The 23,028-nt window shown below is 44.3% G+C and overlaps 1 protein-coding gene across 2 annotated transcripts in view; it reads right to left on the bottom strand.

Moving 5' to 3' along the window:
* Positions 1 to 23,028, bottom strand: part of ST13 (ST13 Hsp70 interacting protein) — a 288,022-nt gene that overhangs the window by 102,928 nt on the left and 162,066 nt on the right. For both annotated transcript variants that reach the window (XM_073592758.1, XM_073592759.1), the window contains exons 8-9: positions 16,965 to 17,067; positions 16,762 to 16,878 (exon numbers count right to left, since the gene is read on the bottom strand). In XM_073592758.1, coding sequence (XP_073448859.1) covers positions 16,762 to 16,878; positions 16,965 to 17,067 — 220 coding nt within the window. The remainder of the gene's footprint in view (positions 1 to 16,761; positions 16,879 to 16,964; positions 17,068 to 23,028) is intronic.

Below are 23,028 nucleotides of genomic sequence, written 5' to 3'. Positions count from 1 at the left end.
CGCTAATACGGTATGTGAAAAGTGTGGCGTGCATTTGTATTTAGACCCCGAGTCAATACTTTGTAGAACCACCTTTTACTGCAATTACAGCTAGAAGTCTTTTTGGGTATGCCTCTAGTAGCTTTGCATCTAGGAAAGTGAAATTTTTGACCATTCTTCTTTGCAAAATAGCTCCAGCGCTGCCAGATTGGATGGAGAGCGCCTGAACAGCATTTTTCAAATCTTGTCACAGATTCTCAATTGGATTTAGGTCTGGACTTTGACTGCCATTCTAACATGTATATGCTTTGATCTAAACCATTCCATTATAGCTCTGGCTGTATTTTTTTTTTTTTTAACAGAAGGAATGTTTATTGAGATAATAACACAATACACTTATAAATAATAGCATAGGTAGAATACATAGTACTTGATTAGACCTCATTACAGCTTTGGTTAGCATTGGAGAAAGATAGGGTACACGACACAGGTGACAGGGTATTTGTAAACTCATTCTGTGTCATGGTTCTGCAACAATTGTCAGGCAGCCTATATGGCATATAACAGAGAATAGGGATAACTCAAACCACCCTATCATCCAAGACCTCCTATAGGTATAAAGGCGGGGGGAGTGTGGCGGGGGAGGAAGAGGGGAATGGCAACCCAGCAGGATTATAGCCGCACAGTAAGGGGGAGGGGGGTAAAGAGTAAGGAATTGGAGGCCACCACCCAAAAGGCGCAACGGGAACCTCAAGGGGCAGCCATTACCATAGGGAGAGGGGGCCCAGATATGGCAAAGTAGCACAGGCTCCCAGGTCAACACACGACCATCCAGTAATCATTTATACAGTAATGTGCCTAGCCTCTGTCGACGATGCCCAGATTTTATCAAATTTTTGTGGACAGTTACGCCCTATATAAGTAAGCACATTGTTTATCAGGCCCTTCCAAGCCGAAGGAATAGGGGGAGCTTCCACCTAGGTAAGATAACCTTTCTGGCATAGTAAGCAGCATAAAGTACAAACAACTTAGTATGTTTGATAGTAGCCAGATTATCAGCGATACCCAGAAGGAATATTAGCGGATCCATATCCAGATGAAGCCCAGCCACCTTGTTAATGTCAGCTACCACTGCTCGCCAACAGGTCTGAAGGAGAGAGCACGAGCACACCATGTGAATAAAGGTCCCCACCGACTGCCTGCACTTCGGACATGTATCCCCCGTCCCTGGGTAGATAATGGACAGCCTGTGGGGAGTATAGTACACCCGATGTAAGAACTTGAGTTGTACAAAGCGATCCCTGGCAGATATAAGTGGGATGCATTGTTGCAACCCCTCAGACCAATCCTCCTCTGTCAAGGCAGGGACATTCGCTGCCACACATTAAACAGTCTAAGCATTTTAGAGGTTCCTCTGCAGGTGAGTGAGATAAATGGAGGACAGCGTCCAATCAATATCATTAGTCATGAGGAGGGATTAGACCGAGTGGGCAGCAAGAACCACCCCATTGGGGAATTGTGCCTGGGCAGCATGTCTGAGCTGCAAGTACCTGAAGAACATCCACAAAGGAAATTTAAATTTACATTTCATCTGAACAAACGAGAGAAGACACCCTCAATTGGAATATGGCGCAGCGTCCGAATCTCGTATCTAGCCCAGATCTGTGGATCCGGAACAGATCGGAAACGTGGTAAAGTAGGGTTGCCCTACAACGGGGTATACAGAGAGACAGCGCCAGTGTCTTGTAGATGCAGGGTAACTCTTTTCCAGACTGCAATCATCGCCTTCATGGGTGTAGTGACCTAGGCTAGCTGTATGATTAGGGTCGTTGTCCTGATGGAAGGTGAACCTCTGCTCCAGTCTCAAGTCTTTTGCAAACTAACAGGTTTTCTTTTACGATTGCCCTGTATTTGGCTCCATCCATCTTCCCATCAACTCTGACAAGCTTCCCTGTCCCTGCTGAAAAAAAGCATCCCACAACATGTTTTACGGTGGCGACAGTTTTACGGTGGGGATGGTGTATTCATGGTGATGTGCAGTTAGCTTTCCTTCACACACATAGTTTTGCTTTTATGCTAAAAAGTTAAATTTTGGTCTCATCTGACCAGAGCACCTTCTTCTACATGCTTGCGGTATCCCCCACATGGCTTTTTGTAAACTGCAAATGGGACGTCTTATGACTTTCTTTCAACTACTGCTTTCTTCTTGTCGCTCTTCCATAAAGGCCAGATTTGTGAAATGCACAACAAATAGTTGTCCTGTGGACAGATTCTCCCACCTGAGCTGTGGATCTCTGCAGCTCCTCCAGAGTTACCATGGACCTCTTGGCTGCATCTCTGATTATTGCTCTCCTTGCCTGGCCTGTCAATTTAGGTGGACAGCCATGTCTTGGTAGGTTTGCAGTTGTGCCATACTCTCCATTTTTGGATGATGGACTGAACTGTGCTCCGTGAGCTGTTCAAAGCTTGGGATATTTTTTTTTATAACCTAATCCTGCCTTAAACTTCTTCACAACTTTATCTCTGACCTGTCTGGTGTGTTCCTTAGCCTTCATGATGCCGTTTGTTCACTAGGGTTCTCTAACAAACCTTTGAGGACTTCACAGAACAGCAGTATTTATACTGAGAGATTAAATTACACACAGGTGGACTATTTACTAATTAGGTAACTTCTGAAGGCAATAGGCTCCACTAGATTTTAGTTAGGGTTATCAGAGTAAAGGGGGCTGAATACAAATAAATGCCACACTTGTCAGATTTTTGTAAAACATTTTGAAAACCATTTATCACTTATCTTCCACTTCACAATTATGCTCCACTTTTTGTTGGTCTATCACATAAAATTCCAATAAAAAATACATTTTACATTTTTGGTTGTAACTTGACAAAATGTGGAAAATTTCAAGGCATCACCCTGGTACCAGTTTTTTAGAGCCGACAGTCGACTTGTAATAACAGCTAAGCAGCAGCTTGGCTGTTATTACAAGAATCAGATTCCCCCCTCCTCCCGCTTGGGACTCCCGAACAAAAACCGGAAGCGACATCAAAATATCACTTCAGGTTTACTCGCCAGTGACAAGGACAGTGTTCAAAAACGCCGTTCATGGCGTTTTGAATACTTTTTAAGTGCAGGGAAGGGGTTTGGGGTCTTTTAGACCCAAGATCCGTCCATAAAGAGTACCTGTCACTGCATATTACTGTCACAAGAGATGTTTAAAATTCTTGTGACAGAAATAAAAGTGATCAGAAATGTATTTTATTTTTTTTAAAAAGGGACAGTGTAAAAAAATAAATAAAAATGATCGTTAGAACGAGAGCAATAATTTTAGCACCTTCTCTGTAACTCTAAACAGGTAACCGTTAAATTTTTTTAAAGCGTCGCCTATGGAGACTTAAGTACCATAGTTCTCTGCCATTCCACGAACGTGCACAATTTGAAAGCGTTAGGTATCTATTTACTCAGTAAGAAAAATGAGGGGAATAACGCGCTACAGTGAAATACATAAACAATAACAATTATAGCCGCGATTCATCTATGTAACACAAACACAGTGAAATTAAATAAGAAAAAAAGGGGGGTTGAATCGCGCTAAAACAGATTGGTGATCATACACATCATCACCAAACCAAATATTTAGAACTAAATGAAGAGTACCACTTTAGTGTATAGATAATATACAAAACACATGTCAAATGAATAATCAATCCAAAAATAAAACGTTCAAAGTGATAATAAAAAGTCCATGTATAAAAAATAAATCACCCAAGTGATATGAAAGTATCTTAAAAAAGTTCCAAAAAACATAAATTCTTGCTGTGAGAAGAAAAAAGCGTGCTTGCTCCACCACCGTGAAATCAGACTGGCCGCTTACCAGAAACTCATGATCCCCCGTTACAGAGAAAGCTGTTTGTTAATACTGCTTCGAACCACGACCAATGGATCAGAGACCTTATACCGAGATGGGACATCAAAGACTGCAGGGTCAGGCTAAAGATGTTCACACTGACAGGTACTCAGACATCAGCCCAATGTTAGTAGACAATAGTAGGCATGCAGTGTAGTCTGGAGCACCGGCCGGAAGCTCACAGACAGCCCGTCCTACTGGAAACAGCAGCAATGGGAGGTGACAAGAACACGTCGCTCTGCCCTATGCAGCATTTTGTGATAGAGTCACATCATCCAGGGGCACGGGCGGTGCGTCTCGTCACCTCCCCTTATAGTACTAAGAGCCTGACCAAGCCTCGCTTTGAGTTCCACTCCATCGGCAGACTTGCACAAAAAAATTGAAAAATCCCAAGCGCTGATTGGTGCCTCACTAAACCAAGCCTCACTGTGAATACCGAATCATCAGCGAGCCTACCCAGGTCGGATAATCCCAAACAATAAAAAATAAATAAAGTGCGCTAATTATATGAAAGTACACACATAGATGTGAATACATGTGGGTGGTAGTAAAACCACAATCTACTGAAAGCAAGTAAATGACTCCATGAGTGGTAGAAATATATAAGTGCAAAACATAAAAACTCAAATAAAAAGAAGAAACAAAAAATGTGTACATGTGAAGTACAATGATATTAATAGCGTGAAAATCTGAAAAACAAACTCAGTCCATGGGTTCAAACATAAAAAGTTCATCAGTGAAAAAAAGCTTCCATCCACTATACAGCTCAGCAGCAACTAATCCCCCTTTGAGTGGATTGACAAAGGAGAGAGATGTGCAGGATGGTGCAAATCCACTGACGGTGACTCCAATAAGTGAGAAAGTGATAAAGGTGGACTCTTACCCTCCGTGTTGGACCCCCTCCTTGGCAGGGTCTATCAGGCATGCAGATTTTTGCCCTCTGCAGGGACCGTGTAATGAGAAGATCTCCCCAGCAGCTGTCAGGAATGTTGTCTCCGATCCGGGCTGGTCCAAGTGAAACGCCTGGAGAGGGGGGAAGGAAAGCTCTCTTGCTCCCAGTGTGGCAAAGGAAAAAGCAAAAGAGCGGAACTCCAATAGTGTAAAAAGTTTCGGAATTTATTCAATAAAAGTACAGACCGCAACGGAGAGTGCACGCTCTGTGAGGTAAAAATACAATTAAAAACAAGCCGGCATATAAGAATCGTAATAACCCGTGCATAACATGGGGCAATCGTGACGGCTTACAACGTAGCCACGCCCTACATGTTTCGTCATTAGTAGACGTCTTCAAAGGGGCACGGGCTACGTGTTAAGCCATCCCCTATATAGTATAACAGTGCACACCAAGCCTCGTTTTCACCTCCGCTCTCAGGGAAGGGAAAACCCAAGCCTCTACCTGGCGCTCCTCAGTGAATGGATGTTGCCAAGGTGACACATAGGACTGAAACTAAACAAAACTTCAGCCACTCCCAGCATAGCCAATCTCTCGCGCCATCTGGAGGAAGAAGCCCAGTATTACTAGACAATTAATATGTCTTACAGATGCTAATTTGGAACGTAAAACTGACAGAGCAGAAAGGAGAAAATCACTGAATCTCACCAAGAGGCACAATGTGGTGGTTAATAATAATAAAAGTGTAGAAAAAAAAAATTGTAAATATATATGGAAATGTACGGAAAAGAAACAACGTTCATCTCCGTAAATAAAACCACATTCAAAAAACACATGTATGAAAAAAATATATATATGTATTAGAGTCACACCGTAATAAATGGAGGCCCATCCATGAACGTGAAGAGCACTCGGTATCACAATGATGCGACTAAATCATTATAATGTATAATATTTAAACATATCACTATGCTCCTATCCTCTCAAGATTCCTGGAAGCCCTAATCGCTAGATCCTCCCAATGTCCCGGAGAGTCAACCAACCAGCAGCATGTGAGGAAGGACTAGATAAGACACCTTTATCCAACCGTTGCTAGGAGCAAAAGTGAATAAATGGAAAGGTGAAAAAAAAAAAAATTGTGAATGGATGAAGAGATAAAAAAAGTGTATGGATAAAAAAAAATTGTGAATGGATGAAGAGATAAAAAAAGGTGTATGGATGAAAAAGAAAAAAAAATTGTGAATGGATGAAGAGATAAAAAAAGTGAATGGATGAGAAAAAAAAAAAAAAAAAAAGTTTTCAGTTGTCAGTTTTACGTTCCAAATTAGCATCTGTAAGACATATTAATTGTCTAGTAATACTGGGCTTCTTCCTCCAGATGGCGCGAGAGATTGGCTCTGCTGGGAGTGGCTGAAGTTTTGTTTAGTTTCAGTCCTATGTGTCACCTTGGCAACATCCATTCACTGAGGAGCACCAGGTAGAGGCTTGGGTTTTCCCTTCCCTGAGAGCGGAGGTGAAAACGAGGCTTGGTGTGCACTGTTATACTATATAGGGGATGGCTTAACACGTAGCCCGTGCCCCTTTGAAGACGTCTACTAATGACGAAACATGTAGGGCGTGGCTACGTTGTAAGCCGCCACGATTGCCCCATGTTATGCACGGGTTATTACGATTCTTATATGCCGGCTTGTTTTTAATTGTATTTTTACCTCACGGAGCGTGCACTCTCCGTTGCGGTCTGTACTTTTATTGAATAAATTCCGAAACTTTTTACACTATTGGAGTTCCGCTCTTTTGCTTTTTCCTTTGCCACACTGGGAGCAAGAGAGCTTTCCTTCCCCCCTCTCCAGGCGTTTCACTTGGACCAGCCCGGATCGGAGACAACATTCCTGACAGCTGCTGGGGAGATCTTCTCATTACATGGTCCCTGCAGAGGGCAAAAATCTGCATGCCTGATAGACCCTGCCAAGGAGGGGGTCCAACACGGAGGGTAAGAGTCCACCTTTATCACTTTCTCACTTATTGGAGTCACCGTCAGTGGATTTGCACCATCCTGCACATCTCTCTCCTTTGTCAATCCACTCAAAGGGGGATTAGTTGCTGCTGAGCTGTATAGTGGATGGAAGCTTTTTTTCACTGATGAACTTTTTATGTTTGAACCCATGGACTGAGTTTGTTTGATTTTCAGATTTTCACGCTATTAATATCATTGTACTTCACATGTACACATTTTTTGTTTCTTCTTTTTATTTGAGTTTTTATGTTTTGCACTTATATATTTCTACCACTCATGGAGTCATTTACTTGCTTTCAGTAGATTGTGGTTTTTACTACCACCCACATGTATTCACATCTATGTGTGTACTTTCATATAATTAGCGCACTTTATTTATTTTTTTATTTTTCATGGTATACACAGATATTGGTGTATTTTGTGTGCAGCTTTTACCTTTGACCTTTTTTGCTCGGCAGCGCAGTTTTTCTTTTTATTTTTGGATAATCCCAAACACTGAGTGGTGTCAGGTGCGCAAGTGTGTGCACAATCACTGGAGAAAGAATTAATCATGAATTGCAATAAACCGCTGGCTGGAAGGGGGTATGAGGTCAGGTATCTGGGAACCATAGAACTCATATGGAGATAGGTACCCCAAAAAAAGCAATAAAATGTCAACTAATTACTAAAATTGTCAAGTCAACCAGTGCGATCCGTGTCACAGACCGGACATGAATTGACTTGAGCATAAGGGGACATTCTAAAGATAAAAATAAACAAAGGCCACCCGGTGGCCATGTTAAAAATTGCAAAAAGATATATAAATGAAAATAGAAAATGGAAATAAAATAAACTATAGGTAATAGAGCTGTGTATCCTTACGAACACACAGAAGTCATACCTATATTGTATAAATAAAATAAAGGCAAAAAAGCCTCAAAATAATCCTAAACAAATAGGTCCCATCTAGCAGCATGGTCCGTGTCACAGACAGGAACCGGCTTATAAAAGACATAAGGAGACATGTCAATGAAAAGCACGGTGGCCACCTAGTGGCCATATTCAAAATGGCACAGCACTATAGAGCCATGTCAGAAAACTATTCCCAATGGATATATTGAATCAAATGGAACCAATAAACCTAATCGTGACTGTAATAGGACCATAGCCCCACAAATTCGTCTTGAGGAAAATATTGATAGAAAACATTCCAAGAATAGATCCCAAAAGACAAATAAACAATATTTAATAATAATATTGATATTTTTAAATGAATCCTTATTCATAGTTTTTTATTAAGGAAAAATCGGATGGGCCATAGAAAGATAATAAAGGACGGTGTATTTACCCCTCCACCTCATTAATGGGGCTATGTAGGTGGTCTAGATGGATGGGAAGTCAAAGCATAAGCCTTCAAAAAATTCACTAAGGGCACAGTTTGAACATCCAAATACAATACCATCTCTCAAACGCAGCTCATCCAAGTACCTAGAAATTGGGCTGCATACTTCATGTATATTGGTTAATGGCAAAAAGTTGTATCCCTCCTTAGGAATTATTAATAAAGGCATTTACGTCCACGTCGACATTCATGCCGTGTGGTACATAGCTTTTGAGCCTGTGGATCCAGGACATCTCACTCTTAGAGATCTCCCTGACCCAACAGGCTACCCCGCCAATGTGGTTTGTATTTATCAATACCCACAAACAAGGTATTGGAGGGGTCCCTGTTATGTACCTGGTCGTAGTGTCTGGACACAGGGTGCGTGTCATAGCCTCTATTAATATTCCCTATATGTTCGTTTAGACGAACCAGCAATGCCCTTTTGGTCCTCCCCACATACTGAAGCCCACAGGGGCACTGTAAGAGATAGACCACCCCTACTGAGTAGCATGTAATAAAGGGTTTGATATCATATGATCTTAAAGTGCTAGTAGATGTAAACTGGGTAATTCGCCTAGCCCTATTGGCGTTCAGAGAGCAAACTTGGCATCTTCCACATTTATAATAGCCAGTAAGGTTTTGGAGAAAGTTGCGATTCTCACATGGAGGATCTTGGACAGAGGGAGCTACCTTACTCCCAAGGGAGGCCACCCCCCTAAAGACCACTCTAGGTCTAACTGGTAAGATTGAGCTCAAAACTCTGTCACTACCCAGCAGATGCCAATGTTTCTGTATCAACTGTTTAATATCGCGATGCTGTACCGAATAGGTGGTAATAAACGGCACAGTATCTGATACAGTAGCATTATGTCGGGGTACAGACAATAGTGAGAGTCTGTCTCTGTCTCGTGCTGCTTTCACGGCCAGAGACAGAGATGCACGGTCATATCCCTTCTCGATGAACCTATCCATAAGAATGGATGCTTGTTCATCAAAGGTAGTAATGTCTGAGCAATTACGTCTCAGACGTAAAAATTGGCCCTGGGGGATAGCTCTGAGCCAAGGCTCGTGGTGACAACTATCCACCGGGATGTAAGAGTTCCTGTCGGTCACCTTGAAGTGAGTTGATGTCACAAAATGGTCCTCTACTATCTGGATCTTTAGATCCAGAAAGTGGATAGTATCACGACTGGCCTCAAAATTGAACCTAATACCCCTGTTATTATCGTTTAGAGATGTCATGAAGTTCTGTAGCTCCGATTCACAATCATCCCACAGGAGGAGGACGTCGTCAATGTATCTGGCCCACAGGAGCACCTCCGATCTCCTGGGTGCATCGATGACGTCCTCCTCCCACTTGGCCATGAAAAGGTTTGCTGATGTTTACTCAGCGTAACATCTTTCAAATACAAAAAAAAAAAAAAAAAGGGCTAACTTTACTGTTTAGTTTTTCTTTAATTTATTGAAGTGCATTTTTTCCCCTAAAAATTGTGTTTGGAAGACTGCTGGGCAAATACGGTGCAACATAAAATATTGAAACAACCGCCATTTTAGTCTCTAGGGATTCTGCAAAAAAAAAAAAAAAAAAAAAAGGCTCTAAATAAAAAAGGTTCTAAATAATTTTATAGTAAAAAAAAATACAGATTTTAACTTGTAAACAAATTTCAGAAATAGGCCTGGTCCTGCAGTGGTTAAAGAATGTTGCAGGTGGCACCTATTTAAGGTGTATGTAAACCCAAAACCTATTTTTCAGTAGGTTTGGCATCTGGATTCTCTATATATAATTTGTAACTATTTTTTTTCTTTCTCGGACATCACGGGACACAGAGCCACAGTAATAACTGATGGGATGTCCCAAAGCAATGCCAACTGAGGGGGGGAAATCACAACCAAGTAGGGTACAATCAGACCTGAGGACCTTGTACCGCTGTCTGCAGCACACTACGCCCAAAGGCGATATCCTCATGCCTTTTCACATCCACCTGATAAAATCTGGTGAATGTATGGACTGAAGACCAGGTTGCGGCCTTGCAGATCTGAACCATAGAGGCCTGGTGATGCACTGCCCAAGAAGCACTAATAGCCCTTGTGGAATGTGCTTTGATCTGAAACGGAGAAATCTTCCGTTTTAAACCGTAAGCCTGAATAATCAATTGTCTAATCCATTTAGAAATGGTAGCTTTTGACGCTGCCTGTCCTCTACTGGGACCCTCTGGCAGCATGAACAAAACGTCGGTTTTGCGAATTTGAGCAGTTGCTTCCAGATAGACCTTGACTGCTCTTACTACATCCAAAGAATGTAGTGATCTTTCTTCCGGAGAACAGGGATCTGGAAAAGAGGAAGGCAGAACAATGTCTTAGTTTAGATGAAAATCTGAAACCACCGTCGGTAAAAAACTAGGATGAAGGCGCAGTACCACTCTATCCTTGTGTACAATCAAATGAGGCTCCTTACAGGAAAGAGCTGCTAACTCTGATACTCTTCTAGCAGAAGAGATGGCTACCAGAAAAATTAGTTTCCTTGTCAGCAAGATCAAAGGGATCTGACATATTGGTTCAAAAGGCTGTTTCTGTAACACCGACAGAACCAAGTTCAAGTCCCTGGGGTTTAGGGGCGCCTTAACCGGAGGATTAAGACGAATCACCCCCTGCATAAAGTTTCGGACCAAAGAATGTGAAGCAAGTGGCAGTTGAAATAATACTGAGACCTGGCCCTTGATGGTACTCAAGGCCAGCTTCATTTCTAATCCCAATTGTAGAAAATCAAGAATTCTACCAATCACATATTTTCTGGGATGCCAACCCCTGGATTCACACCAGGATATATAAGCTTTCCAGACTCTATGATAAATCATTCTGGAAGCTGGCTTCCTTGCATTGATCAAGGTAGATATCACAGGACCTGAAAGCCCACGACTCTTCAGAACGTGGGTCTCAATAGCCAAACCGTAAAATTTAGCATTTGTAAGGCAGGATGGAACACTGGACCTTGAGATAACAGGTCTGGGCGTACCGGTAGGGTCCACGGGGAACCCACCGTCATCCTTACTATTTCTGCATACCAAGTCCTGGGCCAAGCGGGGGCCACCAGAAGTACCAACTTCCTTTCCTGCCTGATCCTGCGGAGTCGTGGCAGTAGCAGAATAGGTGGGAATGCATAAATCAGTGAGAATCTGCATGCAAGAGGATCCCTTGTCCTTGCCACAAATCTGTTTTTGTTGAATCGAGAAGCAAAGAGATCTACATCTGGAACCCCCCATCTTTGGCATATGGCCAAAAAAACGTCGGGATGCAGAGACCATTCCTCTGGGAGTAACTGCTGGCGCCTTAGATAGTCCGCCTGCCAGTTCTCTATCCCTGGAATGAAAACTGCCGATATGCATGGCACGTGCATCTCTGCCCAGACTAAGATTTGGTTCACCTCTTTTTGAGCAGCCCGGCTCCGGGTGCCTCCCCGATGATTGACATAAGCCACTGCTGTGGCATTGTCGGACTGAATCCTGACCGGGCAACCCTGTAGCCTGACAGTCCAGGCTTTTAGGGCTAGATATACCGCCCAGATCTCCAGAATGTTGATGGGTAAGGTCCTCTCGGTCTTGGACCATAGCCCCTGGATCGCAGACTGTTCCAGAACTGCTCCCCAACCTGACAGACTGGCATCTGTTGCTACCACCGTCCAGGTAACCGGTAGAAAGGATTTCCCTTTCTGCAGGTTTTTGGGTATTAGCCACCAATTGAGGCTCTGACGCACCGCATGTGCATCGGAAAGTCTAACGCCTGAACCTTCTTGTTCCAGGCATACAGAATACTGTGTTGCAGCAGTCTCGAATGAAACTGAGCATAGGGAACTGCTTCGAATGAAGACACCATCTTTCCTAGCAGCCTCATACAAAGACGGACAGAAGGACCCTTCTTGGTCCCGACTGTCAGAATCAGTTCCCTTAAAGCAGTAATCTTTGCCTGAGGAAGAAATACTTTCTCCTGGCTTGTGTCTATGATCAGACCCAAATACTCCAGTCTTCTTACTGGCTTTAGGAAAGACTTTTCTAGGTTGAGGATCCAACCTAGGTGTTCCAGATACTTGTCCGTGGTCCTCAAGCTCCTGTTCAAGGAAGCTACCGACTGGTCTATCAAGAGCGGGTTGTCTAGGTATGCTATGACAGTTATACCCTGAGCCCTTAATCTGGCCAGAGGAGGAGCCAAGATCTTTGTGAACACTCAAGGTGTAGTGGCTATCCCGAAGGGGGCAGCGCCACAAACTGGAACTGGCGCTCTCCTATCTCGAAGCGTAGAAACTTCTGATGAGCAGGAAAAATGGGCCCATGTAGATATGCATCTCTGATGTCTATCGATGCCAAAAATTCTCCTCCCTGCAGGATGGAGACTACTGTCCGAAGTGATTCCATGCGGAAGGACTGAATCCTTAGGAATCGATTCAGATCTCTTAAATCCAGAATGGGTCTGACAACCCCATTTGGTTTTTGGACCGTAAAAAGGTTGGAATAGAAGCCCAATCCCTGATCCTTTGTGGGAACCACCATAATGACCTCTTGCGACAAAAGTCGCTCTAACGCTAAGAGCGACTGCTTCTTCTCTGGGTCCCTGGGAACACTTGATCTGAGGAAATGAGGAGAGGGAAATTCTTGGAACTCCAGCTTTTACCCTAAGGTTACAGTGGAGATTACCCATCTGTCCTGAAAGTCCTCCTGCCAGAGCCTTGAGAACTGCAGCAGCCTTCCCCCCACTCGAGCGAGCGGGGGCGCCCCTTCAGGAAGAGGCCTTAGTGTCTTGTCTAGAAGACTTCTTCCCCCGGGACTTCTTTTGTCCCTGGGGTTGACTCTTGTTTCTTGCCCCAGACGGAGGAGGCTGATGCCCCTGGCGCTGGGGAAAGAGTCCGTTTGAAAGAGGGACGCTTACTCTTCTTCTTAACAGGTAAGAGAGTGCTTTTCCCACAAGAGATTCTCTTGATATAATTATCCAAATCTTCTCCAAACAACCTTGCACCACGACAAGGAGACCCAGCCAAGAGCTTCTTACATGGTGCTTCGGCTGACCAATTTTTCAACCATAAGATCCTACGCATATACACCAACCCAAGTGAAAGACGAGAGAGGTTTGCATGATAGAATCTCTGATGGCGTCAACAACATAACATAAGGCCGCTGGAAGGTTAGCAAACCCCTGGGCCTGCTGTTCAGGTAGAACCTTGATGACCTGCTTAACATGGTCTCTTAAGTATTGACAGACTCCAATCGCTGCTACTGCAGGTTGAGCCACTGATCCTGTTAAGGAAAAAACATCCTCCAATAAGGATTCCATCTTTTTATCCACAAGATCCCTGAGCATCTGAGCGTTGTCTACAGGACAAGTCAGACTACTATTTATAGAGGAAATGGCCGCATCAATGGCCGGCATTCCCCACATCTTAATACATTTTTCTTCCATAGGATAAAGTGTTGAAAACTTTTTCGGCGGAAGAAAAAGCTTATCTGGGTGATCCCACTCAGAATAAAGGAGCTTTTCAAGCAAATTATGAACAGGAAAAGCATGTGCTGTTTGAGAAGGTTTCAGACACCCCAAAGAAGAAGAAGAAGGTTCCCTAACTGGTTCAGATACGGGCAACTTAAATGTGGAGCTGGAGCGGACCAATCCAGTAAGGATCTGTACTAAGACTTTCTCCTTCTTGGGAAGTCGAAGAGGGTCCCTCTCCACCTGATTCCTCTGAAGAGGAATCATCTGTCCCATCCTGATCCTCTGAAAGGGATTCCTCTACTTTATTCCAGAGCTCCTCTTCCTGAGGGTCTTGGGGAGCAGAGGAAGGCCTAGTGCGTTTTCTTCCACTGAGTGAAGATGTGATCACGGCTATTAATCTTTCCTCTAAACCATTAATAGTTGACGAAAAAACCTCTTGGGGTGGGGGGGGGGATGGGGGGGAGGATGTTGCAGACAGGGGGTTCTCAGAACCCGACCGAGATCCCCTAGTGTCTCTGGTTCTGGGGGTATTTGAACCTCTTCTACCCATAGTGAAAAGCAACAAGGTGGAGGTATCCAAAATGAACACTGACTGCTGAGCGATGCAGTCTGGCAAAAGCCTTGCTACCAAATGCCCAGTCTGGTGTTACCTTAGTAAATGCAGCCTAGGGGAATGCCTGTGTCCCACCTAACATGCGACTGTCAGCTCTGTGTCCCTCCAAAGGCTCAGAGTGTGCTTTAAATAGCTCTGTTTCAGGCAATGTGGGCGTCTGTGCTGATGCCCCCCCCCCCCCTTCGTTTTTGAAAAAAAGGAGTGCTTCCCGCGCTAGCCGCTTCCGGAACAAGCATGGAGGAAGGCTGGGGATGGAGGAGGAAGGAGAGAGGCTGGCAGAGATGGAGCCTGCATGATGCAATGGCGGCCTGGCGGCGGTGACAGTGCGGTGTAACCGCCTTACAGCCTTCCCGCGGCCTCCCCTTAGCCTGGGGGGAATATCCCAGAGGAGAAAACCCCCCATCCCATCCTACCTGGAGCCGGTCGGAGGAGCTCTGTGCAGCATTGAACGCTGGGACAGAAATCAGCATGAAACGGTATGTGCTCTTGGCAGCCCCCGGTGGTCACAATAGGCATAGCATGCATTTACCTTAAAGGAGAAAACCTACTAGAATTAAAATTCTGTGGAATCTCCTCTTACCTTATCCAGCCGAAGGATTCTGTATATATAGACCCAATCTTCACCTCTCACGGTGGGCTCCGTTTGAAAAAACCTTCAGAGACTGGGGCCCCCTACGGATAGGGGGATCCACAGTTCTGGCCCTGTAAAGCACCCAGCCAGAAATAAGGTGTTAACGACCCTTTTCTGATCTGCGGGGTCCAGCTCTCTAAAAAGAGAAGCGTTACAGGTAAAACCTTGTTTCTTCGGACACGAGGCCCGGGTACCATCCAATTTGGCCATGAAAAGACACTTTGAATGGATCCGGTGCGCCTGGCTTGCCCCAGTATAGGATATCAGGATATTCCCTTTGGAGCTTCAGCACAGGACATCTTTACACGTCCAACACCTAAGACACTGGCGTAAAAACTGAGGTATCCCTGGAAGGGGAGGGATTATATAGAGGGTTGAACTTCCTGATTAGGTTTTGACCAGTGTCCAATACCTAGTGGTACCTACATAACCCATCAGTTATTACTGTGGCTCTGTGTCCCGTGATGTCCGAGAAAGCAAAGGATTTTTTTAACAGAATAAAGCTGCAAGTTCAAACACTTGCCTCGCAGATTTGATGGCAACAGGGAATATAACCTTGTAAGTGAGAGTGGAAAAGGATATCCCCAAAAGTTTCAAAAGGTGTTTTTTTCAGTACCAAGCATCACTGAACAAGCAATTTAGAGATGCCTCAGTCCCTCAGAAGTATGGTATAGATCTCTGAAAATGTATTCATCCTGATGTACTAACTGCCTATGTCATTTCTTGAGATCCAAAAATGCCAGGACAGTACAAATATCCCCCAAGTTACCCCTTTTTGGAAAGTAGATAGTCCAAGGCATTTAGCAATAGGCATTGTGAGTTTTTTGAAGTTGTATTTTTTTTTGGATAATGAAGGCATGTTAAAATTGTTTATTTTTTTTATTTTTGCATATTGTCACCAGTGCAGCACACAGTCATCAGATAACTGGTGTGGCGATGATCAGGGACACTGACTGGTGACAGTATATAAAAAGGACAACACAAAAAACATTTCTACTCTTTTTTTTAAGATTTTCTTTTCATACTGTGACCAGAGCAATACAGTGCAATGCCACAGTAACACCGTAGTACTCTGGGGAGGTGATCAGGATTTTTTTTTTTCTTTACAAACTGATTGTTTAGAACAGCGATGATCACGGTTATAAGCAAGGATTTTTTCTGAATGAGATCCGGTGTGCACTATTGTGATTAGCTGTGATCACAGAGATAATTACAATAGTGCATAAAGAATGCACAAAGAATGGCATGAATGGGAGCCATCCATTAAATTGTGTACAATTATCAAGTGATCTGCTGTGAGTGGTCACAGCGATCACATGGGTAGTGGCCAAGTACACATATTTCACAAACAAGCATACCAGAGTAAAAAACTCTAACCTTTTCATTTTTTTTGTGAGTGTGCAAAAAAAAAGGACCAGCAACTGAGATTTTTAACTCATTTATACTCTACGCATGTTTACATGCCTGTGTGTACAAGCACATTTAAAACAATGAGCTGCATTTAGATCAAGTAAAACAAACAAAAAAAACACACCTGTACGCTTGAAAATACACAGTACTGTATTTTGGCAGCGGTATGCTTTAGGTGATGAGTGTTCCTTTAGGTTTACATTTTTAGATGCCCTTTTCTAAAAGGTTATTGTTTTTTTTTTTATTTTTTATATCAGGTATTAAAAAAAGGCGTTTTAACTTTTAATATTTATTGCTCAAGGGAATGCTCTCTCCAATGTATTTACATAATGAACAATTTAAACATTGTAATTTTTGTTCTTGATAATCATTATCATCCTGGTAAATAAACACAAATATCATAAGCCTCGGTCATCCTTATCTGACTGCACTAACTGGTCCACTGATGCTTGATCTTGACACTTGTTTGTATTCCAACTTACCCTCTGTGCTCTTTCATTTTCCTCTTTAGCTTTCCTAAGATGTTCTTTCCTTTCATTGACCAGCCTTTCCTTCTGTTTGCGTTCATATTTTCTCCGATGCTCTGCAATTTTCTGAGCCTGAAAAATCCATACCATTAAGATGTATATGTCACACATTCAACTGAATATCTGATTTCCAGGTATCAGCATCTAAATCAACCTACACGTGGTTGCACTTCTTTCAACATTTCACTTGCTTCTTCATCATAGTCCAATTTACAAGCCATGGCCAGGTCGTGGGCAGATTCTTCCCAGTGTCCAAGGAGCCTACAAAGCAGGAAATAACTGATAATAGAAAGTCTCCTGAATACAACTTATTTGGGGTTTACAACTATCTTTGTATTCCTATTAACCTATAAAGGTTATTGTCTATTTAGCAATCTCTATTTTAGACAACTGATTTAACCAAATATAGTTACATACTTATATCACAAACAACATGATAGCTCACTACAAATGAGCACATTTAAAATGCTACATTCAATAACAAGATGAAACAACCCCCCCCCCCCAAAAAAAAAAAACATATATGGCAATACATTCATGTAATAGGAGGAAACAAAAGCCAAATTAAAGCCAAATTATTTTTATTATTATTATTATTATATGATTAGATTCAAGTTAAAGTGATCAGAAGCTGGTATAATTACAGTTATAGATAAATGAACACAGTAGGTCATTTGCTCATGTGAATGGGACAGTGTTCTATTAGAAGTGATGACACCAATTTACTTTTTTCCAATGCGCACTGAACATATGCATATCTCAAAGATGGACGAAAACTAATCTGTAAATAACTGTATCTACCATCAAAATCAGAAGTTAGGAAAATTAGAGAGGGAATACAAGGAACAGTAAAAACCATACTTCATAAATATTTTATAAAAACCAATGTAGAATATAAACAGTGTTCAGCATACAGTGGGGACGGAAAGTATTCAGACCCCCTTAAATTTTTCACTCTTTGTTATATTGCAGCCATTGGCTAAAATCATTTAAGTTCATTTTTTTCCTCAATGTACACACAGCACCCCATATTGACAGAAAAACACAGAATTGTTGACATTTGTGCAGATTTATTAAAAAAGAAAAACTGAAATATCACATGGTCCTAAGTATTCAGACCCATTGCTGTGACACTCATATATTTAACTCAGGTGCTGTCCATTTCTTCTGATCATCCTTGAGATGGTTCTACACCTTCGAGTCCAGCTGTGTTTGATTGTACTGATTGGACTTGATTAGGAAAGCCACACACCTGTCTATATAAGACCTTACAGCTCACAGTGCATGTCAGAGCAAATGAGAATCATAAGGTCAAAAGGAACTGCCTGAAGAGCTCAGAGACAGAATTGTGAGAAGGCGCATATCTGGCCAAGGTTACAAAAAACATTCTGCTGCACTTAAGGTTCCTAAGAGCACAGTGGCCTCCATAATCCTGAAATAGAAGACGTTTGGGACGACCAGAACCCACCCTTCCTAGATCTGGCCGTCCGGCCAAACTGAGCTATCGGGGGAGAAGAGCCTTGGTGAGAGAGGTGAAGAAGAACCCAAAGATCACTGTGGCTGAGCTCCAGAGATGCAGTCGAGAGATGGGAGAAAGTTGTAGAAAGTCAACCATCACTGCAGCCCTCCACCAGTCGGGGCTTTATGGCAGAGTTGCCCGACGGAAGCCTCTCCTCAGTGCAAGACACATGAAAGCCCACATGGAGTTTGCTAAAAAAAAAAATACCTGAAGGACTCCAAGATGGTGAGAAATAAGATTCTCTGGTCTGATGAGACCAAGATAGAACTTTCTGGCCTTAAATCTAAGCGGTATGTGTGGAGAAAACCAGGCACTGCTCATCACCTGTCCAATACAGTCCCAACAGTGAAGCATGGTGGTGGCAGCATCATGCTGTGGGGGTGTTTTTCAACTGCAGGGACAGGACGACTGGTTGCAATCGAGGGAAAGATGAATGCAGCCAAGTACAGGGAAATCCTGGACAAAAACCTTCTGCAGAGTGCTCAGGACCTCAGACTGGGCAGAAGGTTTACCTTCCAACAAGACAATGACCCTAAGCACACAGCTAAAATAACGGAGTGGCTTCACAACAACTCCGTGACTATTCTTGAATGGCTCAGCCAGAGCCCTGACTTAAACCCAATTGAGCATCTCTGGAGAGACCTAAAAATGGCTGTCCACCAACATTTACTATCCAACCTGACAGAACTGGAGAGGATCTGTAAGGAGGAATGGCAGAGGATCCCCAAATCCAGGTGTGAAAAACTTGTTGCATCTTTCCCAAAAAGACTCATGGCTGTATTAGATCAAAAGGGTGCTTCTACTAAATACTGAGCAAAGGGTCTGAATACTTAGGACCATGTGATATTTCAGTTTTTTTTTTTTTTTTTTTTAATAAATCTGCAAAAATGTTACCAATTCTGTTTTTCTGTCAATATGGGGTGCTGTGTGTACATTAATGAGGAAAAAAATGAACTTAAATGATTTTAGCAAATGGCTGCAATATAACAAAGAGTGAAAATTTTAAGAGGGTCTTAATACTTTCCGTCCCCACTGTAAATGAGTATGCCCCAACAGATTTGTCAGAAAGCCTTTCCTTTCAGAATCAACATTTTCTATTGGACACTATACTACAGCTATTCCTTGTTTTAACGACTTACCTGTTTAATGACCACTCGGACTTAGGACCAGCTCTCCCCACTCCGACGACACTCTAAATTGTATTGTACAGTACAGAATTTGTTTGTGTTCTGTACTTATGCAATTTAAAACAACGTTATTGAGCAGAAGTTGCGTGATTAGACCTTTTTATCACAATACAGTACAGTAGTCAGGAATGCTGATAACTTGTGACTCCTCGTTTTAACAACCAATTCGTTCAATGACCTAGTCGTTGGAACGGAACCTGGTCGTTAAGTGAGGAGTACCTGTACAAAGTACTCCCACAAATGTGGGCCATTGATTACAACCAAGATTTGTTAATTTGCACACACAAAAAATTATTTTTTCCTAACAAATTCATTCAAGACCATGCTGCAAAAATGAATACACCCCAATTAATGTCTTAGGATTAAAGCAAATTTCTTTCTCGTACATCACGGGACACAGAGCCTCAGTAATTACTGATGGGTTATAGGGTATCATTAGATGAGTGGACACTGGTCACACCCTAGGCAGGAAGTTCAACCCCCTATATAACCCCTCCCCTTCCTGGGAATACCTCAATTTTTTCGCCAGTGTCCGTGCCACACCGCACGCCGCCTCCATTACAGCGGCTTCCTATCCACCGGCCCTCCTCTCTCCTCTCTCCTCCGCCCTGGCCCCCCCCAGCCCCCCCCTCCATGCTATCCGAGGATCTAGAGCAGGGATTCTCAAACTTTAGACAGGGGGCCAGTTCACGGTCCCTCAGACTGTTGGGGGGCCGCACTATAGTTTAAAAAAAATATGAACTAATTCCTATGCACACATCTTATTTGTAGTGCAAAAAAAACAAAAAACAGGAAAAAACAGTACAATATTTAAAATAAAGAACAATTGTAATCAATATAAACTTATCAGTATTTCACAGACTCCCCTCATTACAGAACCACTCCCAATCACAGACCCCCCTCCTCCCCATCACAGACTCACCCCATAACAAAGCCCCCCCATGACAGATCCCCCCATATCACAGATCCCCCATAACAGACTCTGCCATCACAGATCCCCCCATAACAGACTCCCCATCACAGATCCCCCCATATCACAGATCTCCCCATCACAGATCCCCCCATATCACAGATCTCCCCATCACAGACTTCCCCATATCACAGATCCCCCCATATCACAGATCTCCCATAACAGACTCTGCCATCACAGATCCCCCCATAACAGACTCCCCCATCACAGATCCCCCCATATCACAGATCACACATAACAGACTCCCCCATAACAGACTCCCCCATCACAGATACCCCCATATCACAGATCCCCCCATATCACAGATCTCCCATCACAGACTCTGCCATCACAGACTCTGCCATCACAGATCCCCCTATAACAGACTCCCCCTATCACAGACTCCCCCTATCACAGACTCCCCATATCACAGACTCCCCATATCACAGACCCCCCCATATCACAGACTCCCCCATATCACAGATCTCCCCCATATCACAGATCTCCCATATCACAGATCTCCCCCATAACAGACTCCCCCATATCACAGACCCCCCCCATATCACAGACCCCCCCCATATCACAGATCCCCCCATATCACAGATCCCCCCATATCACAGATCCCCCATATCACAGATCCCCCATATCACAGATCCCCCATCACATACCCCCCCCCATATCACAGATCCCCCCATATCACAGATCCCCCATATCACAGATCCCCCCCATGTCACAGGATCCCCCCATGTCACAGACTCCCCCCATGTCACAGACTCCCCCCATGTCACAGGATCCCCCCATGTCACAGGATCCCCCCATGTCACAGGATCCCCCCTTGTCACAGGATCCCCCCATGTCACAGGATCCCCCCATGTCACAGGATGCCCCCATGTCACAGACTCCCCCCCATGTCACAGACTCCCCCCCATGTCACAGACTCCCCCCCATGTCACAGGATCCCCCCATGTCACAGGATCCCCCCATGTCACAGACTCCCCCCATGTCACAGGATCCCCCCATGTCACAGGATCCCCCCATGTCACAGGATCCCCTCCATGTCACAGACTCCCCCCATGTCACAGGATCCCCCCATGTCACAGGATCCCCCCATGTCACAGGATCCCCCCATGTCACAGACTCCCCCCATGTCACAGATCCCCCCATAACAGATCCCATATCACAGATCCCCCCATATCACAGATCTCCCATAACAGACTCTGCCATCACAGATCCCCCCATAACAGACTCCCCCATCACAGATCCCGCCATCACAGATCCCCCCATAACAGACTCCCCCATCACAGATCCCCCATAACAGACTCCCCATGTCACAGACTCCCCCCATGTCACAGGATCCCCCATGTCACAGGATCCCCCCCCATGTCACAGGATCCCCCCATGTCACAGACTCCCCCCATGTCACAGGATCCCCCCATGTCACAGACTCCCCCCATGTCACAGGATCCTCCCATGTCACAGACTCCCCCCATGTCACAGACTCCCCCCATGTCACAGACTCCCCCCATGTCACAGACTCCCCCCATGTCACAGACTCCCCCCATGTCACAGGATCCCCCCATACCAATATTACACTGCCGCCCCCTATAATATCACAGCACTCAACACTTACCTGTATCACGCAGGACACGAGGCATGGTAGGTCCGGACGGAGGGCGGGACTTTGGAAGTGAGGGGCAGGTGATTGGTTCCTGGGACCGCTCTGATGCCTAGTAACCAATCACCTGCTTCTTAGCACAAAAGGTCCTTTGTCCGGCCTGTCATGTTTCCCATCCTGTGTGATGGAGGGAGCAGAGGGCAGGGGGAGTGCTGCAATTTTAAAGGGGCAGTCCGCGGGCCGGATCAAAAACGCTGGAGGGCCGGATTCGGCCCGCGGGCCGTAGTTTGAGGACCCCTGATCTAGAGCCTTGACTCGCGTGGGAAACAGTCTTTTTAAAAGGACGAGGGGGGGTGGAGCGTTAACGCAACGTTGGCGTGGTGAAACGCTCACATTGCAGGCTGCATACAGGCTATAAGGTGCACTCTTTTCAGATGCACACGGCCTATGGAGGGACACAGAGCAGACGGGCACATGTGAGGTGGGAGACACAGGCATTCCCAGGCAAACATTTACTTGAGCACCAGACTGAGACTTGGTAGCAGCGGCAGTTGTTGAACTACATTGCTCAGCAGTCAGTGCATTCTGGTAGTGCCTCTGCTTTTTGTGTTTTGCACTAGGGGCAAAAGAGGTACATATACCCCGAAAAATAGGGGCTCTAAGGGACTCCCTCAGGCTCTGAGGACCCCCCTTCTGTAGCACCTTTCCCCCTGAAGGACCGGGGGAAGCTGGCCAGGGTGAGCTGTCGGGGTCAGGGGCTGCAGCTGCTTTTGGCACTTCAGCACCTGTATACATTACACAAGAGGTTCTTTCCTCAACCATTAATGGATTAGAGAAAAGACTGGTGGCCTCAATCGCTCTTCACTCTGTGAAAGAAAACGCACTAGGTCCCCCTCTGCCACCCAGGACCCTCAAACAGAGGAACTCTGGGGAAAAAGGAGAGGAATCCCTC

This window comes from Aquarana catesbeiana, linkage group LG07 (genome assembly GCF_042186555.1).
Source record: "Aquarana catesbeiana isolate 2022-GZ linkage group LG07, ASM4218655v1, whole genome shotgun sequence".
Taxonomy (NCBI): domain Eukaryota; kingdom Metazoa; phylum Chordata; class Amphibia; order Anura; family Ranidae; genus Aquarana; species Aquarana catesbeiana.
Note: the sequence above shows the minus strand (reverse complement) of the source record. Positions and strands in the feature narration are given on the sequence as shown.